The sequence below is a fragment of the Drosophila ananassae genome, chromosome 3L (assembly GCF_017639315.1).
Source record: "Drosophila ananassae strain 14024-0371.13 chromosome 3L, ASM1763931v2, whole genome shotgun sequence".
In the NCBI taxonomy this organism is placed as follows: domain Eukaryota; kingdom Metazoa; phylum Arthropoda; class Insecta; order Diptera; family Drosophilidae; genus Drosophila; species Drosophila ananassae.
Genome location: NC_057929.1, coordinates 23535744 through 23561527, shown reverse-complemented (window position 1 = coordinate 23561527; position 25784 = coordinate 23535744). Strand labels below are relative to the sequence as shown.

At 35.4% G+C, this 25784-nt stretch overlaps 1 protein-coding gene across 3 annotated transcripts in view; it reads right to left on the bottom strand.

Moving 5' to 3' along the window:
• Positions 1–25780, bottom strand: part of LOC26513851 (coiled-coil domain-containing protein 40) — a 196951-nt gene extending 171171 nt beyond the window's left edge. For all 3 annotated transcript variants that reach the window (XM_044715377.1, XM_014904710.3, XM_044715378.1), the window contains exons 1-2: positions 25644–25780; positions 25440–25582 (exon numbers count right to left, since the gene is read on the bottom strand). In XM_044715377.1, coding sequence (XP_044571312.1) covers positions 25440–25582; positions 25644–25780 — 280 coding nt within the window. The remainder of the gene's footprint in view (positions 1–25439; positions 25583–25643) is intronic.
• Between the last annotated feature and the right edge of the window lie 4 nt (positions 25781–25784).

Below are 25784 nucleotides of genomic sequence, written 5' to 3'. Positions count from 1 at the left end.
ATTATTCCACCTTCTTGAAAATCTACAATTAAATAAATCCTTACAATTAAAGTATTGGTAACTGTGTCAATCGCCTGTCCAGAGCTTACTTCCATATATATATTATATATATTATGCGTTCTATTTAAAAGAATTGAAGATCAATGTATACAAAAAATCAACTGATATCATATAAAAAAACCTCTTGACGAGGTACCGGTGACGAACCTGCATGCGACACCCAAAATATCTGATATCAGTTTTAGTGACGAAAATATGCCATATAGGTGTACAAAATTGCATATAAAAAATATTCTTGTTCTGCACGTGCAAGAAAAACAAAAAAAAAATCAATCACGTTCCGAACAAGAATATTTTTTATATGCAATTTTGTACACCTATATAGCATATTTTCGTCACTAAAACTGATATCAGATATTTTGGGTGTCGCATGAAGGTTCGTCACCGGTACTTTACCTCGTCAAGAGGTTTTTTTATATGATTTTTTTTTATAAAATATCTTTGGGATGTCTTCGAAGACACATTTAATCTTCTCTGTCTGTCTCCCAGTTTCGCTTGCACTTTGTTGTCATTTGTAGCGCATGCGCTTTTGGGAGCTTTGAAAGAGCTTCTGCACTAAAGCTCTTGTTCTAACTTGCATATTTTGGAGTTATTATTGACGGGCCGCTAATTTGTTATATTGCGCAGAATTAACCCTCAATAAATCATAAACCTGAATTTGACATTGTTTTTATTCGGCCGCTATAAAAAAGCTGGTAGCACTAAACTACGAGCGCGCTCGTAATTCTTGGTTTTCGTTTTTCAAGAATTTACTGGATGGAATCTGGATGTAAAACTATTGGATCTGCTTCCGCAAGCCGGGAAAGGAAGCTGCGGAGATGAGTAGAGGTGGCCTGCCAGGAGATGGAGGCGCTGCATCATAAGGTGAAGGCTGCAGCGCGGAATGAGGATTGCACCATTATGGCGCTGGAGTCAGCGGAGAAGCGTTTGCGTGAGCAGTTAACCAAGCTTCAAGAAGAGTTGTATGAGCTTAATTTCCGCGAAATCGGGTTCTCGCAGCTGGCGACAGATGTGCAGGTGAACATTCAGGTGGAGGTTGCCAAGCGCTCCATGAGAATCGCTGCCCACTCCACACATCTCGGCAGTGCCGGTGTCTCACCCATGCCATACAAGCCAGCCCCCTCCTTGCCACCGTTGCCGATGCCAACATTCAGCGGCGGCTTTGCCGATTGGCCGAATTTCTGCGCCCTTTTTAAGACCACGATTGAACGAAAATAGAAAAGCCCCGGTGGCTCATTTCATGCCTGAGGGAGTCAGCCTTGGAGATGGTGAGAGCTCTGGAAATTAATGACGCGAACTACGATGTGGCCGCGTAACGTACGGCTCGAATCGCGGGAATAGATCCGAGATAGATAAGAGAGGATTAGGAGAAAGATATCACGAGGAAGAGTGTTGCACAGATAAGGCGGTTAATATAAGCGATTTAAGATTGTTAGTAGAACAAAGTGACAAGATGTGGTAGAGACCATCGTGTTGGGCATATGTCGAACTACAATGGCTGAGGAGTAGAGGACGAAAGTTTCTAGTCCTTCTACTAGGAACGTTAAAATTTAAGCGTGTTAGTAAATGCTGGCTGTCTTATATAGAAACATGACACAAAGCATCGTTCTACGGTTTGTTAATGATGGTAAGTTTATTAGTAAAACTCTACTACGATAAGAGGGGAGGTAAAGATTTGCATCCCAATTAAGTCCCCTAAGAGCAAAAGTAAGGAAGTTTTTTTGTACAGATTCAATGTGATCTTGGTGTACTCCATATTGAGGACTCCAGACACACAATCCAAACTCAAGAATCGGACGGACCAGTGATGTATATACCGTTTTAGTTTTGTACGAGTCATTAAATTCTTTTGACCATCATTTAATAAAACCAAGCACACCCATATCTTTATTAAGCATGGTAAATATATGTTCGGTAAATTTAAGATTCAAATCTAATACGACACCCAGATCGTTAACCTTAGTTAATCGTTCTAAGGCGTTCCCATAGAGCAAGTACAAGTGAACAGTGTAAAAAGTTGGGGTCCAAGATGGCTTCCTTGGGCACCCCAGATGATTTAAAGAAAACACGTTGGGTTCTCCCTGATAAGTAGCTCGAAATCCAGATAAGAAGATTAGTTGGGAATCCCAACAAGACTGAGTTTACTTATAAGAAGCGAATAGTTAACAGAGTCAAATGCTTTACTGAAGTCAGTGTATATGACGTTTGTTTGTAAGCCATTTTGGAAGCCATCCGTGATAAAAGATGTTAGCTCCAATAAGTTGGTAGTGGTGGTAGTGGTTTTGTAATGCGATGTTTATATCCTCGCATGCCAGTAAATCAGACCAATCATAAAATAAAGGCGGATTTCTTACGCTTTGGAAACTCATTTAGTAGTTGAAGACTACTAAACTGTGTATCGAGAGCACAGAGTTGGTCATTGATTTTACGAAAACCACTAATCAACTCCTTAAAACCGCTTTTAGTCTGCCTCATGAACGATCTCATTTCGTCCTGAACAGCACCACAACCGTCACAGCAAAAGTGGAGACCAGACCTACGTGAGATTGCATCCGAAACCGAGGATGTGAACCCGGCACACTTAGCGTGTAAAACGTTTTCACAGAGCCAGCAATGGATGGTAGGCTGAGAAGACGAGATTATTACAAGACTTCAATGCACAGACCAATTTAAATTCCATAATTATTTAAAATTTAAATAATTAGTTTATTAAAAATTATTAAAAACTAAATAATTAATTTATTAAAAATAATTAAAAATTAAATAATTAATTTATTAAAAATTATTAAAAAAAATTAATAATTAATTTATTAATATTATTTGATTTTATTATTAGGGACTTTGAACCACTGTACCAGGGAAACGAAAGGGGAAGATTAAAGAGAGCAGTTAGTGCAAATTAGTAAGATTCAAAGAAATAGAGATAAGAATCTCTATTGAGCGAGAGTAGAAGCAATAGAATAGAAGCAACACCGAAGGAGATGAAGAAACAGAGCAGGGCTATGTTTGGAAAGTAAATTAAACAAATTATTATTTTACCTCCAAATATATCACTGCACACGCGATACGGATCTAAGAAATTGCAATTTGTTTTTATATATGTAAAGAAATAAACACCGATTGTTTATAGAAAGCTTATTGAAAATTTTACAAAAACGTAGTGCGCACAAAAAAAACACATCCGTCCGCTTTAAGATAAAGAGAGGAAGGTTGACCTCAGGGAAGTTAAGGGAAGAGTTAAGCTGTAAAGACGGTGAACTATCAACATTTGACCACATAAGTTCTGGAATATTAAAGTCACCCAGAGCTATCAGCTGGTCACCATCAGACAAACGATCGAAAACCAAACGAATAGCGGACAAATGTTTCCAGTATGTTGGCGGTTCGGACGAAGGTGGTATGTACGAACAGGTAACATACAAAGATTGATCGGACAAAGTGATTTTGATGCAAAGAAATTCAATGTCATCAAACTCTTGTGATTTTACCTCTTCAGAAGCGAATTTGGAGTCTACAGAAATTAGCACTCCTCCTCCCCTTCGCAAAGTTCTATCACATCTAAAAGTGGTGTACCTACTAGGAAAAACTTCGGAGCTTAAGATCTCCGGCTTTAACCAAGTTTCTGTAAATACAATAATGTGGGATGCAAAAAAATAACTATCAGAATACAGTTTGGGAAGTTTACTACGTAACCCTCTTGTATTCTGATAGGTAAGTGTGAATGAAGACATTAGTTTTTTGAGATTGAGGAAAATGAGGTGGAAGGTTGATCAGTGGCCTTAACATGTGGGAGTTTTACACCTAAAACTAAAAAACTTTGGGGGTCCATCCTAAAGTTTATTAGTCGATCCTCTGCCATTTTTCGATTTTTTCCTCCCGAATCCTCCGCTGTTTTCGTGTTTTCCGCCGTTAAATGTGTTCATCCGTTGCTCCTGTGATCTTGCGATGGGATTTCTCCTGGTGGCTTCCCTATTATTGGCGTCCCTTTCCCGTTCTACCTCTCTGTCTTCCGGGTTCCTTCGTCGTTGTCGGTGCTCCTTTCTCTCCTGTTCCCTTGAATGTTCCTCTGAATCCTGCCGATGATCAGCGCGCGCTGCGGCATTCCGAATTCGTTCAGAAATTCTGTACTCCGGATCGGTCCTCCGAGCAGCATCCAGAATCCGTTCGGAAATTCGGTACTCCGGATCGGTCCTCCGAGTGGCATGATCAGCAGTATTTTCCACCTGCTCTCGTCGGCGCTCCTTGGCGGGTCCTCTCGGCGGATCGCGCGTGCCTCCATCGCGATTCCTTTCTGGGACATGGTAGTCAAGATTCTGTCGCCGATCAGCATGTGCTTCAGCATCCCGAATTCGCTCTAGGAAGCGGTATTGGGAGTACTGCCGACGATGAGAATGGGCTTCTGCTTCCCGAATCCGCTCACGGTTACGGATCCTTTCGCTTCGTCTCATATGGGCACGCGCTATGGTAGGGCACAGGACCTGCATTCCTCCCGATATTCTGGGTTATTGGTGCGAACATTGGCGATGCGCTGAGAATTCCGCTCCTTTATTTGAAAATATTAAGTAAAGCAGATTGTCGCCGTTGCTTTTGTGATAAATGTGACACACGCGGCATATTTTCTACCTAGAGGTAGTTGAAAAATTTAAACATACGGAAAATTATGGAAATTAATTATTATAGAAACGTAAATAATATGGAAATAAGAAATTTTAAGCTAAAAGTTAATGAGTTATCAGGAAAATACTTCCCAAACTTTTTTCTAAATATATTTTGAAAAGCTATTTTTAAAACACACTATTTCCTTTTTGGAATTTTCACAGGTATAAAAATACTTTTTCCACACTTATTTTTTCACTTGTAAAAAAATACTTCTTCACACTTTTCACACACGCATTGTTAAAAAATACTTCGCACTATCTGGCAGAGTACGCATCACTCGATACATTTTTGTCATTGACTAATCTGCGGATTATTGCGCGCGGTTCGCACTGCATACGTATAGCCCACCTCCCGTCCAACCGACCGAGGGACGCTGACGCGTAACGTACGGCTCGAATCACGGGAATAGATCCGAGATAGTTTAAGCGAAGAGTAGGAAAAAGATATCACGAGGAAGAGTGTTGCGCAGATAAAGCTGTTAATAAAAGCGACTTAAGATATTTAGTGGAGCAAAGTGACAAGATGTAGTAGAGACCATTGTAGTCCGAACATATAGATATATGGTCGTTAAATTTAAGTCTCAAATCTAATAGGACACCTAGTTCGTTAACCTGAGTTATAGTTCTAGACTGGGCGCTAGTGAATTTATACTGAAGGCATAGCTTAACGCCATCTGCGTTCATAAAAACAAGTGAATTATTTAAGGCAAGGGGCAAGTCATTAATAAACAGTCTAAAAAGTAGGGGCCAAAGTTTTGTTCTCCCAGATAAGTAGCTCGAAATCCAGATAAGAAGATCAGTTGGGAATCCCAAAAGACTGAGTTTACTTATAAGAAGCGAATGGTTAACAGAGTCAAAGCTATCTTGAAGCTATATTTCCTTATGCTCCGCAATAACGTCTCCTACTGGTGGAACATTTAGGTTTCTTTATTTCTAATATAGCACCATAGCCCTGGTGATTGTTTTCAGTATTTTTGACCGTCTGCCAAATTTGGATACCATAGGACCAATATGAAGACAATTAGCTTTTAGTTTTAGCTATGGTGGTACCTAATGCTTAGATCAATAACCCAGCTCTATCAGACGGCGCCTACATGTACCATACCCGGGCCCGAAATCAGAAGCAACCCCAAGCAATTTGAGTCAGCATAATCAGAGGTAGTAGGCCTTACGTTGACCTTACTTTGATCATCCATCTAACTATAGTTTAGCCACAATATATGTATATATTTATATATACAATATATGTATATATTTATATGTATATATTCTTATAAAAGATACGGTTTTTCCAAAATAAAAACAGTTGCGACAACAAGGTTAATCTTCTGGTTACTCAATATCATCTTGGGATACTTATGCCAAAACCTCCTCAGAGTGTTGCTCCGGTCTGAGGGACCGCCAGCAAGATCTAATATACCTATATTATTTCTATACCTAATACCCTCAATGTGCTGCACCCGTTAGACGGACCGTTTATTTTAGTGAGTCTTTTCATGGGCTTTACTCTGACTCAGAGACCTACCGTACTTCCACGAGATAAAGTTCGATGATAGTGCACGCAGAAAGCTCTATAGATGACGTTTTCTTTGCATGGATATGTCGCCGACATAGTCATTCTATCTAAATGTAGTCCCAAGTACGTTTCTTCGCTTGCTTGACAATTCTGATTGTTTTGCGGTAAACGTGACGTGTTTGCATTTCCGTTCGTTTACTTTTATTCACCCATCGGATAGCCATTTATCTTTTGCTTCTGTGGGAAATCTGGAGCAACTGAGTATAGCTGTGTCATAGTACACAGTATTGAAGCTCGATAATCATTTGGTCGTGATCTTCAACATTTTAGCACTTGTGGGAGGATAGTTGTGGCGCCTTTGACCATTTTTGTGCTAATGGCGACCTATATCGTTGCTTTTTTAGGACGAGTTGTACCATTTGAATGTTGGTCCGTTTCGTATATAAGGTCAATGGGTGATTAAGGGGGCATGCGCAGTTGGAGCGCCAAAAGATATACATTTTTCCCGAATATTTTTCTCGTAAACTATTGAGTTTTTTTGAAATATCGCTTTAATATGTGAAAGTACATCATTTTAACTTAAATTAAATGTTAACTTAAAAAAATGTAGAAAATATTGAGCAGTTTCAAAGTTATGCCCCGTCGATGTGAGGTCCGTCTGAAAGACACGGGTCGCGGTGACCAAGACTGTGGAAATCTGGATTGTCGGAAATCAAAAAATGAAACGGATTTACATTTATTGAAAGTTTATCTAGTACTTAATCGATGGATATTAAAAAAAAATATTCGACAAAACGGCGACCTATCAAATTTGAACAATCGTTTTTCGTTAAAAAAAAAAGCGGTAGTTTTTCAGCTGTAAAAAAAAAGTTTTGCATAAAAAAATCAATCCTTCGATTAAGTACTAGATTATTATATATTAAAAAAGCATGCTAAATTTCAAGACAATCAAGTCACTAGTTTTCGAGTAAGAGTGGTCACCGACTTCAAAAACGTAGTTTTGAGAAAAACGTGTTTAAATTTTCAACTCCCTATTACATAAACCGGACGCCCCTTCCTTTAAACATGTGTATCTCAGTGAATTTTCACCGGATAATTTCAAAATTTTGTGCACATTTACATTTCTAAATATAAGCACTTTAAGAAAATGCAAAAAAAAAATTCGATGTTTTGAAATTACTATGAAATGACTATAGAACTATAGACATGACAGATTGTAAGTAAATTAGTGTTATTTAACAATTGTGTAGCTAAAATTTAGACGGTGACTAGGATTTCATTTAGCTTACTATAAATAAAGACAGGGTGTTATCTATGTTTTTTATATATATTAAATTTTTCTAAAATTTAATTTTGCCAGACGTGCCATTCAGATAGTTGCTGCAACAGGGTTAAATATTCTTTCTTTCATCTGGACCAGATACATTACTGTAGAAAGACGACGCGTTGCCAGCATCGTTTGATGTTGAGTTTTGTCAGGTGTGGCTCGCTGAAACTGGAAGGAAATCCCTTCGTGCAGAAAATGTCCAGGAGTCAGGACATCCTGATCAGCAGGCTTCTCATATAGAGATATTTTTTTGTCTTCACAGTAGCTTCCTACAAGCCACCATATAAGTGACAACGGGGAGGAATGAAATTCCAGTTAATGTACCCTGAAAGGCAAAAATATAGGGTCCGGTCGCTTGTTATTGTCGCTTTAATTCTTCACTTCCGCGAGCCAATCGAACTCGTTTGTCTAGATAGCAAGTTCATTTTCTTCCGACATATGCAGGCCCAAAATATTGTATAATGCTTCTTGGGCTGATATTTCTGTGGCGTTAATAAACTTGTTCCCTATGTGCTGCAATTTCCTCTTAATATATATATTCCCATTATATATTATTATTTCTGCATGGATTCACGGAGCAACTGCGATACGCCTCTGTTGGATTTGTTTATGTAGTTAATGATATAACTACAATAGGCGTAGGCATCTAGGATTAATTTAATATAGCTCTGTGTAAGCCTAGAATATATTTATTATAAGCATTGAGCAGTCGGTCAGAAAATTGTCTGCGAACAAAAAATTATGACTTTTTCACTCTAGTACGTAAGGCTAATTTGTAGGCTTCAAAAATAGTTTCAAGGTTAGACAGAAAATATTAAACATTATTAAATAATGCTGCGTCTTCATTTGGAATGGTTCTTAAAGTTTCCTTAATTTTTTTTTACAAAGTTTTATGTTCTTCAACATTTACTTCGTTTCTTTATATCGGATGCAAATCAAGCGTTTCGGACATTGGAGGGTATGGCATATTAAATCGGCAAAACTCCTGTCCGCGTAACTCTTAGGCAACATGAACTGTGCTTGTGACGTTGATACTGAATTACTTCTAGTAGTTCAGGATCGTCCCCATTTCCTCGGTATTTTCGGCGCCGTCGAGCTTAGGACCACCAGCAAGCCAGTACATGCCATGAAAATGAGGAGATCCTCTGGGAAAAATGGGAGATTGAATTCCCCAAATATATTGGTACCTGTATATACCTATAATCGAAGTATCGAGAGCACGTGACTGTATCATATCGGATTAACGGAGCCTTTTCGGAGCTGGAAAGAGCTACCGCTTCTTCCTCGATTATAACCCTATTATCCAATAGAAGAAAGAGGATAACTAAAAGTTTATTCCTCTTAGTTTCAGCAGCGGAAAGTGTAATAAAAAACGTTGGCAGCCCGAATTGTCGAATCAAGTCTATCACTTTCTGATAAGAGGAGCCCCTTGTAATAATTGTGTTACTCCAATGAGTTCCGTTTAAAAACCTTTTTTTATTTCATACACTTCTCTTACAAGAAAGATACATGACAATCTTAAATCTATTTAAAACTACTTAAAACGGACTGACCCTTTCTTAAGTGCTTCAAGTGCACCACATAAATATTTGTTTAGACCGCAGGAGATCGTTTTCAAACCATGCTTTTATGGTTGTTAATCCATGTTAATCACTTATACCCATCGGTCCGATCTCTTGACATTCTATGTTTGAACACTTTCTTTTTCTCTGCCTCCCAATGAGCTGGTGCAAACCGCCTTTAAGGACGGTAAGTGGTAGCCATCATCATATTTCACAAGTCTATGTACAAAGGACTCATCTCGCAGATTACCAGCGATAGCTGCTCCAAATTTTTTGCGTAGAACAATGGAAATTGAATTTTGTATACGCTGCATTTCGTAAAATTTATACCTATACAAATTATATGTTTTAATTCCCGATTTAAAATAAAAAAATAAAAATTAGAATTTTTATTTTTTATAAGTTTTATTATTAAATTCAAGAATGAGTTATAAAGATATCCTATTGGATTGATCGTTGATTATAAACTGATTTTACAAATTCAATTTTCTTATAACTATAGCTTTTATCGGTGACAGCGACGCTGGCAGCATAGATGGACTTTGGTTGAATAGTTTTGATTGGTCAGAGTTTTATGCTGACATGTATGTTCCCAGGATGGGCACTTGTTTATGAATTTGGAGCAAAAGGGGTTTGATGTTTACGTCTACTGTCGTCGATAAAGGCGTGTGAATGGTTTATGTCTATGTTTATGTCTGGATGCCAATGATAATGCTATGGGAAAGGGTTTGTGTCTAGCCTATTTGAATTATTCCCACAGTAGGCTCTGGAATGTTGTTTATATACGATTTGATAGGTATGGCAGAGTATACTGGTTTTATGGGGGATTCGTTATCTAGGGTATTTGCAGATACATTAAGTGTATCTGTGGATACACTACTCGCCCCTCCTTTAGAAATTTCAACATCCTTGTTGAATTCGACAACAATTTCCATGTGGTTGGCTAAACGCTTATAAGTGAATATTACATAAATTGTTATGCTTACAACTATAAGTATTAGGCTTATAAATACAATCCATTTGTAGACAATATCTTGTTTTTGTTGATTGATTAATGATTCTTTAAGTTTTAAAATTGGTTGACAATACTTGACAATATTATTTTATATTCATTTATATTCTTTGAAGTAGTGAATTTGATATTTCTTATTTCAAGTGTACATTGGCTTAATTGTATAATATTATTTCCTTCAATTGTTTTATTAAATAATTCACAATTTTGGTTAATTTGCGTTTTACTTAAATTATATGTTATTATAATATTTGGTTCAATGTATTTTATAAATTATTTTTCTGAAATAAAAGTGTGTTGACAAATTGCTAATTGATTTGTAAGGATCTTTGAAATACATTGGTCAGTTACTAAATATTTTTGATCCATTACATCCACTAAAGGATTTGCAGAATTTTCCAAATAATAAACACTTTTATTATTATTCATAAAATATTCAAATTTATCATTTATGTCAATTTGGCGGCCTAAATTATCTGGATATTTAATTATTCTGTATTTTTGAGTTTCATTAAAAGATGTTGGTATATGGGCCAAAATAAAAGTATTTTTGGTTTGACTGTATATCCAAGCTGAAGTCTTTATTGATAATAATTTTTCTTCATTAATGTCATCTAACTCTTCATGTTTTAATATTTTAGGATTAAATATTCCAATTCTTGTTAACTGAATCCCCATTTGTAAATCTTCAATGTATTCTAGAAAAATGTGTAAAGAATATCTAAAAAGGTGCAAGGCCTCATTTTCCTCTTCTTCCCGTATTAATTTATTTATGTCTTCTGTATGTTTATTTATTATACCAATGATTTCATTAAATTCTGAATTTTCTATCATATTTTCTTTTATATTATTTAATTTTATTTCTAACTCTTTTTTATCTTCTTCTGTTAGTGTACCAAACAAATATTTGTGAGCTGATCCTACAATATTTACTAGTCCCCGTTTTTGTCTATTTGATGGGATAATCCCCTTTATTTCATGTTTTAATTGTTTAAGTGCTAAAGCTATATCTGGAATTGTTTTATATAAATTTTCATATTTTATAAATTCTTGGTATGTATTTAATATTTTTGTTTGATTTATTTCTATCATGTGGTGTTCGTAATTAAGAGGTATTTTTATAGTTCCTGTATTCAATAGTAAATAGCCATTTTTTGAAGTAATTGGGACAATACTAATTTGTTGAGCCGTTATTAATGGTAACGTTGTCCATGGTACTATTATTATCACTTTCAATATCAGAGTCAGAATTTTCAACATTTCTGGAATAACGAGAAAAATTGCGTTTTTTAAGTTTTTTAAATTTACTTTTGTTTTTTATTACTTTGTGACCCCTATTTATTTCCTGCCAGTGTTTTTCATCTTTTTGTAAAATTTTTCCTGTTTTCTTAAATGGATTAACAAGTTTCGGCTTACGTTTCATATCTTTTTCAACTTTTGCATAATTTAAATCTACCTCATACTCTTCCCGTTTTTCATTAATTTTATCAATTTTTGATTCTTTTATTATACCCTTGCAGAGGGTATTATAATTTTGGTCAAAAGTGTGCAACGCAGTGAAGGAGACATCTCCGACCCTATAAAGTATATATATTCTTGATCAGGATCACCTCCTGAGTCGATATGAGCATGTCCGTCTGTCCGTCTGTCCGTCTGTCCGTCTGTCCGTTTCTACGCAAACTAGTCTCTCAGTTTTAAAGCTATCGAGTTGAAACTTTGCACACACCCTTCTTTCCTTTGCAGGCAGTATATAAGTCGGAACGGCCGGGATCGGTCGACTATATCCTATAGCTGCCATATAACTGATTGATCGGAAATGCCATAACTTTGGTGTTTTTTAAGTTAGAGGGTTGGGACTTTCCACACATGTTATATTTGACCAAAAAATCTTGTGTGCAAAATTTCATAAGGATCGGCCGACTATATCCTATAGCTGTCATAGAACGATCGAAATTGGCATAACTTTGATGTTTTTTAAGTTAGAAAGATGGGATTTGGTACAGATTACTCTTTTGGCAAAATAAATCGATATGCCAAATTTCATAAGGATCGGCCAACTATATACGATCCGCTACATATCTAATAATATAAGATGCGTGGCGCCACCTAGCGGACTGCGCCTGAACTGCAAGGGTATATAAACTTCGGCTCCGCTCGAAGTTAGCTTTCCTTTCTTGTTTTTTGGAAATTTTTATTAGGTTTCATACCGAAAATAAATATTTCAGCAGGGGTTCTACCTGTAGTGTCATGTGTTATTTCATGATTATAAACATATGTAGCTTTTTCGATATTCATGAGCTTGTCTTCCGCATCATTAAGTGTATTTATGATTCGTAATTTTTCATTAATTGTTTTGTGAACTCTTTCTATATCAGCTATACCATTCTTGCTGCTAGTAATTTCGATCTCAATATTTTCTTTTTCTAACCAATTTTGTAATGATTTGCATACTAATCCGGGATCTTGATCCATTTTTATTATTTTTGGTTTACCTAACATATTAAATATTTTAAGTAATGCTTTTTTACTTTCGATCCAATCTGTGGTATGAGTTTCTATAATTGAAACAAATTTTGAATAGATATCAATACAAGTTAAAAATTTTCTTTGATCAATAAAATAATAGTCCATTACATATTTTTCACGGATATTTTTACTTTCAGGGGTTTTTTCATATGTTAATGCTACTTTTCTATGTTCTGCCTTGCATAAATTACAAATATCGCATTTATTAATTATATTTTGGATTAATTTTTGTGCATCTGGAAAATAGTATTTAGCTTTAAAATCTTCATATGTTTTTTTAATACCTTGATGAATAGTTTTCTCATGAATATTAATTACTTTCTCGTGAAAATCTGCGTAGGTAGATATATTAGGAAGTATTACTGATGTTTTCATTAATTTTGTTCCCAAATTTGGTTTAATTAATTCCATGAAAGCCCTTTGAAATATTGCGAAATCTTCGTCATTATTTATGTACATTACAAAATTGTGTCCACATACAAATTTAAGAATAATATCTTTTGCTGTACGTTCCGTCATGTTACTATATTTTATTGTATTAATTGTTTTATTAAAATACCGGACTAATTCATTACTATCTTCATTTCCCTTTTCAAATATTAATTGGTGAATGAAAACATTAATTGGACGCTCTGTAATCTGAATACAATTGCCATTATCTTCTTGGGCGCTATGTATAGTAGCTCCTGTGCTTTGTAAATCATCTTCGTTTTGAAATGTTTCTTCTAGTTGTTCATTATTTGATTCTTTTTTAGGTAGCCTAGATAAGGCGTCTGCTACATAATTTTCCTTTCCTTTAATGTAATTCATACCACAATCATATTGACTAAGATATATTTTCCATTTTTGCAATTTCATATTAGGTTCTTTAATATTGTGTAACCAAACTAGTGGTTTATGATCGGATGTAATTTTAAATTTTCTTCCAAATAGATAGGGTCGGAAGTTCTTAGTTGCCCAGACTACGGCTAATAACTCTTTTTCGATAGTTGAATAATTTATTTCATGATCATTTAATGTTCTACTTGCATAGCAAACTGGTCTACCTTCTTGAGCTAGGACAGCTCCTAAAGCATAATTACTAGCATCAGCAGTTAATTCAAATGTTTTTTCAAAATCTGGATATCTAAGGATTGGATCATTTGTAATTAGTGTTTTTAATTTTTCAAATGCTTCAACGTAATTATTATCTTTGACATTTATTTTTGAACCCTTCTTAAGGCACTGGGTCATTGGTTTAGCAATTTTTGCAAATTCTCTAACAAACTTTCGGTAAAATCCACAAAGACCAATAAATGATTTAATTTGTTTAGGAGTACTTGGAATTTTAAAATCGTGAATAGCTTGAATTTTATTTGGGTTTGTTTTAATTCCTTCAGTAGTAATTATATGGCCTAAAAATTCTGTTTCTCTTTTCATGAATTTGCATTTATCTAATTGAAGTTTAAGATTGGATTTTCTTAATCGGACGAAGACTTTTTGAAGGGACTGAATATGTTCTTGTAAGGAGGTCGAAAATATAATAATATCATCTAAATATACTAGGCAATGAGTTCCTATTATATCGTGAAGAATATTATTCATACATCGCTGGAATGTAGCAGGAGCATTTTTTAGACCGAAAGGCATTCTAGTATATTCATAGTGTCCTTTCTTGGTGGAAAAGGCTGTTTTTTGAATTGATCTTGGGTCCATTTCAATTTGATGGAATCCCTTTGCCAGATCTAACGTTGTAAAATATTGACATTTTCCTAACTTATCTAGTATTTCATCCATATTGGGAATGGGGAATTTATCGTCAATAGTTATCTCGTTAAGTCCTCTGTAATCAATAGCCATACGAAATTTTGGAATGCCCGATGCATCCATTTTCTTGGGTACTATTACTATAGGACTACAATAAGAAGATTTAGATTTGCGGACAATACCTTGTTTAATCATATCTGCTATTTGGTTTTCTACTTCATTGTCATAAATATAGGGATAAGTATATGGTCTTCTATAAATGGGATCTTCATGTTTAGTTTTTATTTTATGTTTGATTTCATTTGTGAAGGTCAAATTGTCACCCTCATGATACTGAATATCAAAGAATTTGGACATTAGAGAATGTAGTGCCGATTTTTCCTCACTGTTGAGATGATCATCTCGAATATAACTAGTTTTTAATTCTGTTTCCAATGCGTAAATGTGTTCTTCATCCTCTAACATGTTTGTATAATTTTTGTTATGTTCCTTTATTATATTGATCATTGGAAATTCGTAATTATTTAGTTTAACAGTATTCTTTCCAAAATCTATTTGGGCTGATGTAAGGTTTAAAATATTACGTCCTAAAAGAAAATTGTAATGATTGGAAAATTCTTTGACAAAAAATTTTTGTTTTGATTTAAATAATTTTGGAATTATAAATTCAATGGATTTATTCAAAGTGACTGAATTTCCTACTGTTTGAACTTTTATATTATTCTCTTTAATTGGATATTTTAAAAAATTTTCATTTATTAAACTTATACTGGAACCTGTGTCAATAAGGCAAATGCATGGTCTATTATCAATTTTTATTTTTATTGCTGTTGTGTTTCTTCCGAGGCTTGTGTCTGAAAATTTTCAACTATTGCCATTGGTTCTGGTCTATTCTGTTGGTCTGATTGTTTTTGAGGAACATTAACAGACCGATTATAATTTGGAGAGTTTTGACCTGAAGGATTTTGAGAGTATCTATAATTATTATTATAGTTTGAATTAAAATTTCTATTTGAATCAAAAGTATTTTGTCTTTGTTGATAATTATATGTCCCACGATTATTATAATTTTGACTCCTATTGTTTCCTACATTCTGATTGAAATTTTGGTTTCTGTCCCTTTGATTATTATTAGAATTATTAGTATTAGATGTATTAGATGTGGAGACCATTGGTATATTATATCGATTTTCAACACTTCGGGAAAAATTATATATATCATCATCATCATAAAGACCTACAGCTTGAGCAGCTTGTTTTAATTTAGTTGGAGTTGATATATCGTATTTGCATATAGATATGTACACTCGTAATGGTAATTTTTCACGAATTACTTCTGCTATATGATCACCTAATATTCTTGAAAATATAACAGTGTTTGCTGCATTATTATCCAGACTTAACTTATTACAAATTTTACTTGTCTGTTTGTCTAAATCATCAATAAACTTACGTAAACTATTCTGATATTTAATTTTATGTAAATCCATGATCATGAGATGTGGGGGTTTTGATGAGTTGAATTCACTGATGAGTAAGGTTCTTAATTCATTCCAGTCCTGGGTTGAATTCCTAAGAAGAATTGTTCGTGCAGGTCCAACGATGAGGTTTAGGATAGCTCCTTGAATGATTTCATTCTGAGTAGACGATGTTGTTTTGTATTGGGTAATCAAGTTATCAACACTTTTTATAAATAGTGCTAAATACATTGTATCACCATCAAATTTGTCAATTTGTTTTAGTTGCATGAAGAAATGATTCATATTGCTGTCAGACAGGATGTGCCTTGCTGCAGCTGATGTGGATGCTTGGTTCAGATTGCATTTTAAAGTTTTTTTATTTAATTTGGTATATATATGTTTTTTATTTTTTAAATTGTCTTGATTATGTTAATAATTTTATTTTATTTGTTTATTTCAAATAGACATTAGAAATCCTCATTCGTGATTTGACTAATGCTGAGTTCCCTGGTATTAAAATTTTTTTTGTAATGTTTATTGCACTTCACACTAGAAATCCTCATTCGTGATTTCACTAATGTTTAGAAATGTTTATAGATTCGTTTTGCGGATACAATAAATTCGCGATGTATTTAGTTCGATACTTAAAACACGCGAGGATAATTGTATCCTACCGACTGCGCCAATTATATGTTTTAATTCCCGATTTAAAATAAAAAAATAAAAATTAGGATTTTTATTTTTTATAAGTTTTATTATTAAATTCAAGAATGAGTTATAAAGATATCCTATTGGATTGATCGTTGATTATAAACTGATTTTACAAATTCAATTTTCTTATAACTATAGCTTTTATCGGTGACAGCGACGCTGGCAGCATAGATGGACTTTGGTTGAATAGTTTTGATTGGTCAGAGTTTTATGCTGACATGTAGGTTCCCAGGATGGGCACTTGTTTATGAATTTGGAGCAAAAGGGGTTTGATGTTTACGTCTACTGTCGTCGATAAAGGCGTGTGAATGGTTTATGTCTATGTTTATGTCTGGATGCCAATGATAATGCTATGGGAAAGGGTTTGTGTCTAGCCTATTTGAATTATTCCCACAGTAGGCTCTGGAATGTTGTTTATATACGATTTGATAGGTATGGCAGAGTATACTGGTTTTATGGGGGATTCGTTATCTAGGGTATTTGCAGATACATTAAGTGTATCTGTGGATACACTACTTACATACATATATTAAACTTTAAAAACCACAGCGCAAGGACGGTCATAAAAACGGATTTGGGATCTGGCTTTTTTTCACATAGTTTGTATATCCTTTAAATATTTCTCCGCAAAAAATAGTTGGAAATGAAAGTTCCTCTGCATCTTCGTCAAGCGTTAAGCTTGTTGGGCGGCGGCCTTCTCCCGGTGCCAATGCAATGCGTCAAATCGCAGTATCATTATTTTCCAATAATGTTTCATTGCCTCCGGGATTTAAATTTTCTTCGAGCTCTACAGAATTTTGGGATAGGTGCTACTGCTGAAGAAGTTGCTCTACCGCTTCACGATCGGATTCATATACTCATCACCCCGACATTGAGTACCTCTGCTGACTCAATGAGCTAAACTGAACACTTAAATATTTCAAAAACTAAACGTTTTTTCAAAATTCTAAAAGATGACCATTGGTGGTCTGGTTTATTTCGATTTAAAAAAAAATTTCAAAAACTCAAATTTTAAAATTTTTGAAAATTTTTCGAAAATTTTTATTTTTGAATATTTTTCAAACGGAAGGTGGTCATTTCAAAATATTGATGGTCATTTGAAGGGCAATCGATTGCACCCTTTTTTTCCAAAAAATATCATTTCACCCGACCCAACTTCTCGTAGCTAAGTTAGGTGCATAGGTTGTAAAGTTACGCGTTTTTTAAGTTTAAGAGTCATTTTAATTTTTCAAGCAATCCTTAAATAATTAAAAAGAATTTTATAAGAAACGTTGCTTGCATATTAGTAGTGTTTAAAAAAATTGTAATAAAAAACAAGAAAGGAAAGCTAACTTCGGGCGGAGCCGAAGTTGATATACCCTTGCAGTTAAGGTTGTACTGATCGTTCTGATCGTTCAGATATATGGTGACTATAGGATATAGTCGGCCGATCCTTATGAGATTAGATTGTCCAAATAGAATCCTCTACCTTAAACCTCTAACTTAAAAAAACATCAAAGTTATGGAATTTCCGATCAATCAGTTATATCGCAGTTATAGGATATAGTCGACCGATCCCGGCCATTCCGCCTTATATACTGCCTCCACGCAAAAGAAGGATGCGTGCAAAGTTTAAACTCGATAGCTCTAAAACTTAGAGACTAGTTTGCGTAGAAACAGACAGACAGACAGATCAAGAATATCCTGATCAAGAATATATATACTTTATAGGGTCGGAGATGTCTCCTTCACTGCGTTGCACACTTTTGACCAAAATTATAATACCCTCTGCAAGGGTATAATAGGGCAACGGGACTTTTTTTAAAGAAAATGTTAAAAAAGGATTCTTTAAAAATCGTTTGAATCAGAATCAGAATATTATGTGTTACCAATTTCGCTTCTAAAATTGATGATAAAAAGCTGTCGACTAATTTCAAATAAAAAAAAGAAAGGAAAGGGGAGGCCGCCTTGTTTGTGCTTTCATCTCGGTATTGATTGATGTCTGACACAGATCTAACAGCAGTGTGTGCCGTAATTTAGGCCTCCTTTGTACTGTTCTCGTCTATATCCGCTCGGATCTGAGTGGATCTGCTTTAAATACGAGATTCGGAGAAATAAGTCTACGTGCACCGTAATGAAGTCTATTTTTAGCGACCTGGCATTTCGACTTGTTTTCGCTCAGCGGCCATCTTGATGACGTTGCTGACGGACTGACAGACCGACTGACTAACTGACTGGCTGGCTGGCGGAGAGCGACCCCCAAAACGCATTTAGATAATTGTCTCAGCAGAGAGAAACAACACCATGTACGATGACGACTGATGAAATATACAAAGACCACGGCCCCTCCTGCCACCCGCCCGCCACTCAGGGTGTATATGTGTTAATGGGTCTCTGACCTGATTTAATAATAATAAATAAACGGGCGTGCATGTGTGCGGGGTCTAGAGAACTTGCGGCTGGTGACTGGTGGGAGGGGGCAAATACGAGCTCAATGGGACTATGAGTAATATTAGCATTCCAAGTGACAGTTTTAAGATAGTTACAGCATTCGAAAATACTCATGCATTGGGGCTTTTTGAAACAAAAGCTATTGAAAATAAGTATTACACTATGTACTGAAATCATTTGTTGTCTGACTAGCCATATATTACTGAACTGCTCCTACAACATTGAAACGCACTGTATAATAAAGCCGAAAAATAATAAAGCGAAAATTATCTCGACCGTGTGTTTATTGTTATTTATCGGTGTGAGTGCTTTTTGCGTCTGGACGTGGAGCAGTGTGTGTGACCTTGAAATGGGTTACTCTTTGTTGTTGGCACATTTTTGGAAATTATCGCGCGTGTTTGTATACTCGCTTTTTATATGTATGTACATGTGTGTTGGATGTTTGTGTGTACGTGTGGACATCTCTCTCCGAATTCGCGTGAAACGAAAGTCACTCGTCGTTTTCATTTTGATCGGTGACAAAATGCTACCAGCTAAAACGATATATGTATATAATGTACATACATAGATACATACCAATATGTATGCATGGGAATGTGTGCAAAAACAATAAAATAAGATACAATTTGAGAAGGAGAAAATGAAATGTGCTCGGTAATTACACAGGCCGACAATTTCCAACTTTTTTTTTCCTCCACGCATAATTTTACCTGCTCCATAATCTTTAGGCTCCCCTGAACCAAAGTCCAGAACAAACATAGGTTCTATGTTTGTCTGGTTCTACAACTGTTTCTATATTCAAAACGTATCTATTGCAGGTTCAGCTTGTTTAGTAAAGCTTTACAGAAGTTGTAGATAGCCATGACTTTTTGAAAATATGAGATTAAAAACTCCAATTGAATTGAAGAAAATATTGTTGAACCACCTATATTAAATTCAATAAAATTATTTCGAGTTTTTCCTTAAATCCAAAATTAAAACATGGTATGATCTACTGATTTCAATAAGAAAATAAAAATCTTCCATAGAAAAATGTTTGTGGAAAAATCATAGAAGACCAAAACTTAACGTAGAAAATCTGAGATTTCAACTTTGGATGAGTATTCCAAAGATATGGTAACTGCTAGATACCATTTTTTAATTTTAGTTGGTACACATACATTTCAAAAATGAAATGTACTGGAAACAATGATGGTCGTAGCCATTTCACGGCCTACATAATTCAATATATGGTAAAATTTGATCAATTTCTTCTCTTAGGTGTACCGCGGAAACGGTGGGTGATAGAACCTATGTTTGTTCTGGACTTTGGTTCAGGGGAGCCTAAAGGTTATGGAGCAGGTAAAATTATGCGTGGAGATTTTTTGCTGTTGGCCTGTGTTATCAGAGCCGATGCCATGAAATTAATTATCTTTTTAAAGAGATGTACGATAAACTGTCGCGCCTCGCCAAAAGCCAAAGTTCGCTGAATTAATTCAAGGCCAGCCGCGATATGCGAAAAAGTGCAAACAGCAGTCTGCCCGCCAACAACAAAAGTCCCAGCCCCAGCCCCAGCCCGAGCCCCAGCAGCGGCAATAGCAGTGAGTGTTCCATGTGCACACATGCTATATTTATACCCTTGCAGAGGGTATTATAATTTTGGTCAAAAGTGTGCAACGCAGTGAAGGAGACATCTCCGACCCTATAAAGTATATATATTCTTGATCAGGATCACCTCCTGAGTCGATATGAGCATGTCCGTCTGTCCGTCTGTCCGTCTGTCCGTCTGTCTGTCTGTCTGTCTGTCGGTTTCTACGCAAACTAGTCTCTCAGTTTTGGAGCCATCGAGTTGAAACTTTGCACACATCCTTTTTTTCCTTGCAGGTAGTATATAAGTCGGAACGGCCGGGATCGGTCGACTATATCCTATAGCTGCCATATAACTGATTGATCGGAAATGCCATAACTTTGGTGTTTTTTAAGTTAGAGGGTTGGGACTTTTCACACATGTTATATTTGACCAAAATATCTTATGTACAAAATTTCATAAGGATCAGCCGACTATATCCTATAGCTGTCATAGAACGATCGGAATTGGCATAACTTTGGTGTTTTTTAAGTTAGAAAGATGGGACTTGGTACAGATTACTTTTTGGGCAAAATAATTCGATATGCCAAATTTCATAAGGATCGGCCGACTACATACGATCCCCTATATATCTAAAAATATAAGATACGTGGCGCCACCTAGCGGACTGCGACTGAACTGCAAGGGTATATCAACTTCGGCTCCGCCCGAAGTTAGCTTTCCTTTCTTGTTTTATACTCATACGCGTACAAACCACCATTCCATCACAAATGTATCAGAGGAGCCAGACGCGAGAATCGCGATTTGCCTGCCAATAGCATCTCTTTTGGGTAAAGATTGGAATTGGATTACAAGCCGACGATAAGGAGCTTTAGCAAAATAGTCCTCCGAAGTCTTCCGCTTATGTTAGCATTAGAAACTATACTACTCCCAGTTCCAAACTATTTATGGAAAAGGTCATGGTCGCATCTTCTGCAGTTGGCACCCTTCTCTATTTACCTATTTGTTTGTTTATTTTATAAACAAATGATAACACTTTGAATCTCGGTACAGCACGAATCTCACGTTTAGGGGGCATTCTAAATGGGTGGGAATTATGAATTTTATTCCAGGACGCAAATGCAACAATTTCAGTGTTTGATAGGATGTTCTAGTTCCATTCTAAAGTTTCTTTCAGTGGGTGTTAGTGCCCGTCAGGATAACCACATCTTTGATTACCTTCTCAGCACTTCCTAGAGGGCTTAGTCTCAAATCTATGGGTCACAATCTGTTCCAATCAATGGATATTGATCACAAAGACTATATCATCTTATGGTTATTTAAAAGCATGATATAAGCATGACTCAGATCTTGAAAATGATGCTGACAAATGATAGTTTAGCAATAGTTACAATTTTAAAGATTGAAGATCCCCTCCCCTTTAATGCAGTGCCTAAAACCAGCCTTAAACTAATATTCCCTACTTATTCACCGGGACTTTTACCTCCATTTTCGAATGAAACATGATAAACTTCGTTATGATTTCGGCTCGTCATTATCGTACCGAAAAATTTCACATGAATTTCAAGGACAAACCTAATTCGCAAATGCAGAGCCACATGCGAGTGTGTGAGTTTGAAGGGAGTATCCATGTGGTTGTGTGCCAGGAGAATTTGTCAAGCGGAGCCGAAGTTGAAACACCCTTCCAGAATTTTCTATAAAGTATATTCGCTTACAATATATAGTAAATTTGTCATATCATCACCTATTTAAAAAAAAAACATATTCGGACCATTCAGTTAAGCACACCTAGAATAGGGACTAACGATCATAAAATTCAAATGGATTTTATTTTGGCAGTGCACTGCATATTCGACACTTCTCGAAAAATTGAATCGCGATCATCAAATCGAAACAATAAACCAAACAATATCAAATAAAATTAATAACTTTATTAATTACATTAATAAACATTTGCCACGATGCTGCCGAAACATAAAGCGATTCAGACAAAAACACGATTCAGACAAAAAATTCAAATTATTCTGTTTTGAAACTTTTACTATATATAGGATCAATTACTTTTGGTACCCCATGTCGCCAACAGTACAAAAAAATTGTAGTACATGGATACATCATCATTGGAAAATCAATTGTTCCTGTTGGCTCCTTAGCAGAAAGTGCATCAAAAGCAAGACACAAACTTTAGCCGGATTGACAATATGTCAGATGTCTTTCACAGAGCTATGGATTCGTCTGAACCTTTACAGTCTAGTTCTTGTTTCACAAAAACCAACAGGATACCTCTGCCAGCAACGGTTGTCGATCTTTTGGATTCGCCAATCACATCCCCAGGTGTTGGAAACAAAGACGGAAGTACATCCCAAAACTCGTGCGCAGAAGACACAGATGAAGAAAATGGCAACGATGATGTAAGTGACACTTTTGAAATCGAATTAGAGGAAGAGGTACCAGACTCAAGGAAAAGAGTAGTTACAATTTTTAAGTTATTAAAAAAATGTAATCCAATTTTTTTCAGTGTTCGTAAAATGTAACAATGGATTCTAAATACGTAACAGATTTAAATTTTATTTTTCTATAATGTAATACCAAATGTGATTCAAATTATAATTTGTAATAATTTCTTGAATAAAAGTGCATTTTTAACCAGTGTGCAGTACGCAAATTAAAAAAAAATAAAAACCAAAATTTAGTTTTAGTTCAAATAATACAACAAAAATTTCTTATAGTCAGTATCTTATAAAGTAGATTTTTGCACCAAAAACGGGATTTTTTTTGCCACAGTGCAGTGGTGGGAAAACTCTCATTTTCCATAACTCGCGAGTATAGGGCCAGAAATTTTTCTGCAGCGTTGTCGGCACACATAACGTGAGAGATCATTTGGCCTCTATTGAGATCCCAAGCTTAAGTACCAAATGCTGTGTTTTCGCTACTTAAGCACACATTTAAATGTTTACATGTGTGCATTTTGCCCACCACTGGTTTACAGCTTAAAATTTTGGATATAGGGGTTTGTTGAGCTATCAGCGTTTTGATAGCAGCCGAATTAAATATACAAGGTTCAATTTCTATTTGCAATATGTATTATGAGTATTATCCAAAAACAAATGCCGCGGCCGATCTAAAACAATGAATAACAAGAATAACAAGTGCATAAAATTAGTAATAATTAGTAATTTGATGCTGGCACAAGTCCCAACAGGGTTTTATTTGGGATTTCTCCCAAATTGGATGAAAGAGAAATAAATTCCACAACAAATATCATAGTAACATAAAACCGTAACCGTAAAATAAAACGGCACTTTGGAACTTATAATAAGGTAATAGCTTATTTTTTTTGATATAGTCTGAAGTCGAGTCTGAAAAAAAAGATCCTAAAAATGTTGACTATGACAATATTTATAACCCCAAAATTGCACAACAGGTAGAGCAGGTAGAAATAGAAACATGGCTTTTATTGCCTTTTTAAAAACCCGGAAGGGTTGAGGTACAATGTTTTACTATTTTGGATATTATCTAGCTAAATCAATGAAAAAATGTATCGAGTGAGATAGCAGCGAGAAGAATTTTTTAACAGTGCGTGTTCGAGCATTAAACACGATAATTACAATAAGGGAATAATGTGTTTTAAAAAAATATTTGGAAAAAAGATTTGGTATGTATTTTCCTAATATTTCCTAATATTATAAATTTTCCGTTTTAATAAATTTCCACTAGCACTATTGTAACGCTATCAGCTTTTTGATAGCGGCCGAATTAAAAAAATCCAATATCGATTTTAATATTTATTATGAGTCAACTTAACCCCAAAACAAACGCAGCGGCCGGTCCAATCAATGCCAAATATACAAGTGCATAACTAACTAGAAGCTCTACCAAAGCTCCCAAATTGCATGCGCTACAAAGAACAACAAAGCGCATGCGAATAGAATCTGCCCAAAGTTTCAACTCGATAGCTTTAAAACTGAGACGACAGACTGTCAGACGGACATGGTTATATCGACGCAGGAGGTGATCCCAATCAAGAATATATATACTTTATAGGGTCGGAGATGTCTCCTTCACTGCGTTGAATTGTTCAGTTACATGGTAATTTTGTAGATAAGATATTTTGGTCAAATAGAAAATGTGTGCAACCACCAAATCAATTTTCTAATATAAATTCTAATAAATTTTCTAATATAATATAAAAGCAAACCCCAAGCATCTTAAAAAATTTTATGGTTGTGCCATTTCCGAGCGTTCAGTTACATGGCAGTTATAAGGTATAGTCGGCCGATCTTTATGAAATTTGGCAGATCGGATCCCTAAAAAATCCCATCATTCTAGCTTGAAAAACCAGTTATGCCAATTGCGATCGTTCAGTTATATGATAGCTATAAGGTACAATCGGCTGATTCTTATGAAATTTCAAATCGGATAACTTTGCTCAAAATGGAATCTGTACCAAGTACCATCTTTCTAACTTAAAAAATAGTTATGGCCTTTTCAATCAATCAGTTATATGACAGCTATAGGATATAGTCGTTCCGACTTATAACTGCCTGCAAGCAAAAGGAAACGGGTTCAAAATTAATAGCTTTAAAAATGGGAGACTAGTTTGCGTAGAAACCGACAGACAGAGGGAAATGGGGAGGGGATTATATCGACTCAGGAGGTGATCCTAGGGTCGGAGATGTCTCCTTCACTGCGTTGCACACCTTTGGCCAAAATTATAATACCCTCTGCAAAGGCATAAAAATCGAACGCACAACGCCATTTTTTATTTCTTGGATATGTAGTAGCCACCTCGCGCAGAGGAAGAGGAAATTACTAAGTGAAAGCAAATGTGTTGTTGGCCTGTGAAATTAATGGTTGTACTTACAGTCACGGCGCAAAGAGTTGGTATCGTCGGCTAAGCGTTGTTTGAAGGAGTCCAATTTTTTATTTAATTCCATTTCCTTTCCAATTTGTTTCTTTATAGCTTCAATACCAGTTACTTTTAGCTTTATTGACTCTCTGTACTTTCTGATGATTAAACAAATTTTGAATAAACACTTGAAAACAAAATTAATTCGCAATTTCTAACCTTATAGTATCTTTTACTTGAAATAATATTTTGTCCCTTAGTTGAATTGCTATAATAACCTCACTCCATGCTTTTGTAAGGCGCTTATGTTCATTTTGCAATACTTCTAGATCTGTATTGGCATCTGCTATGCTCATATTT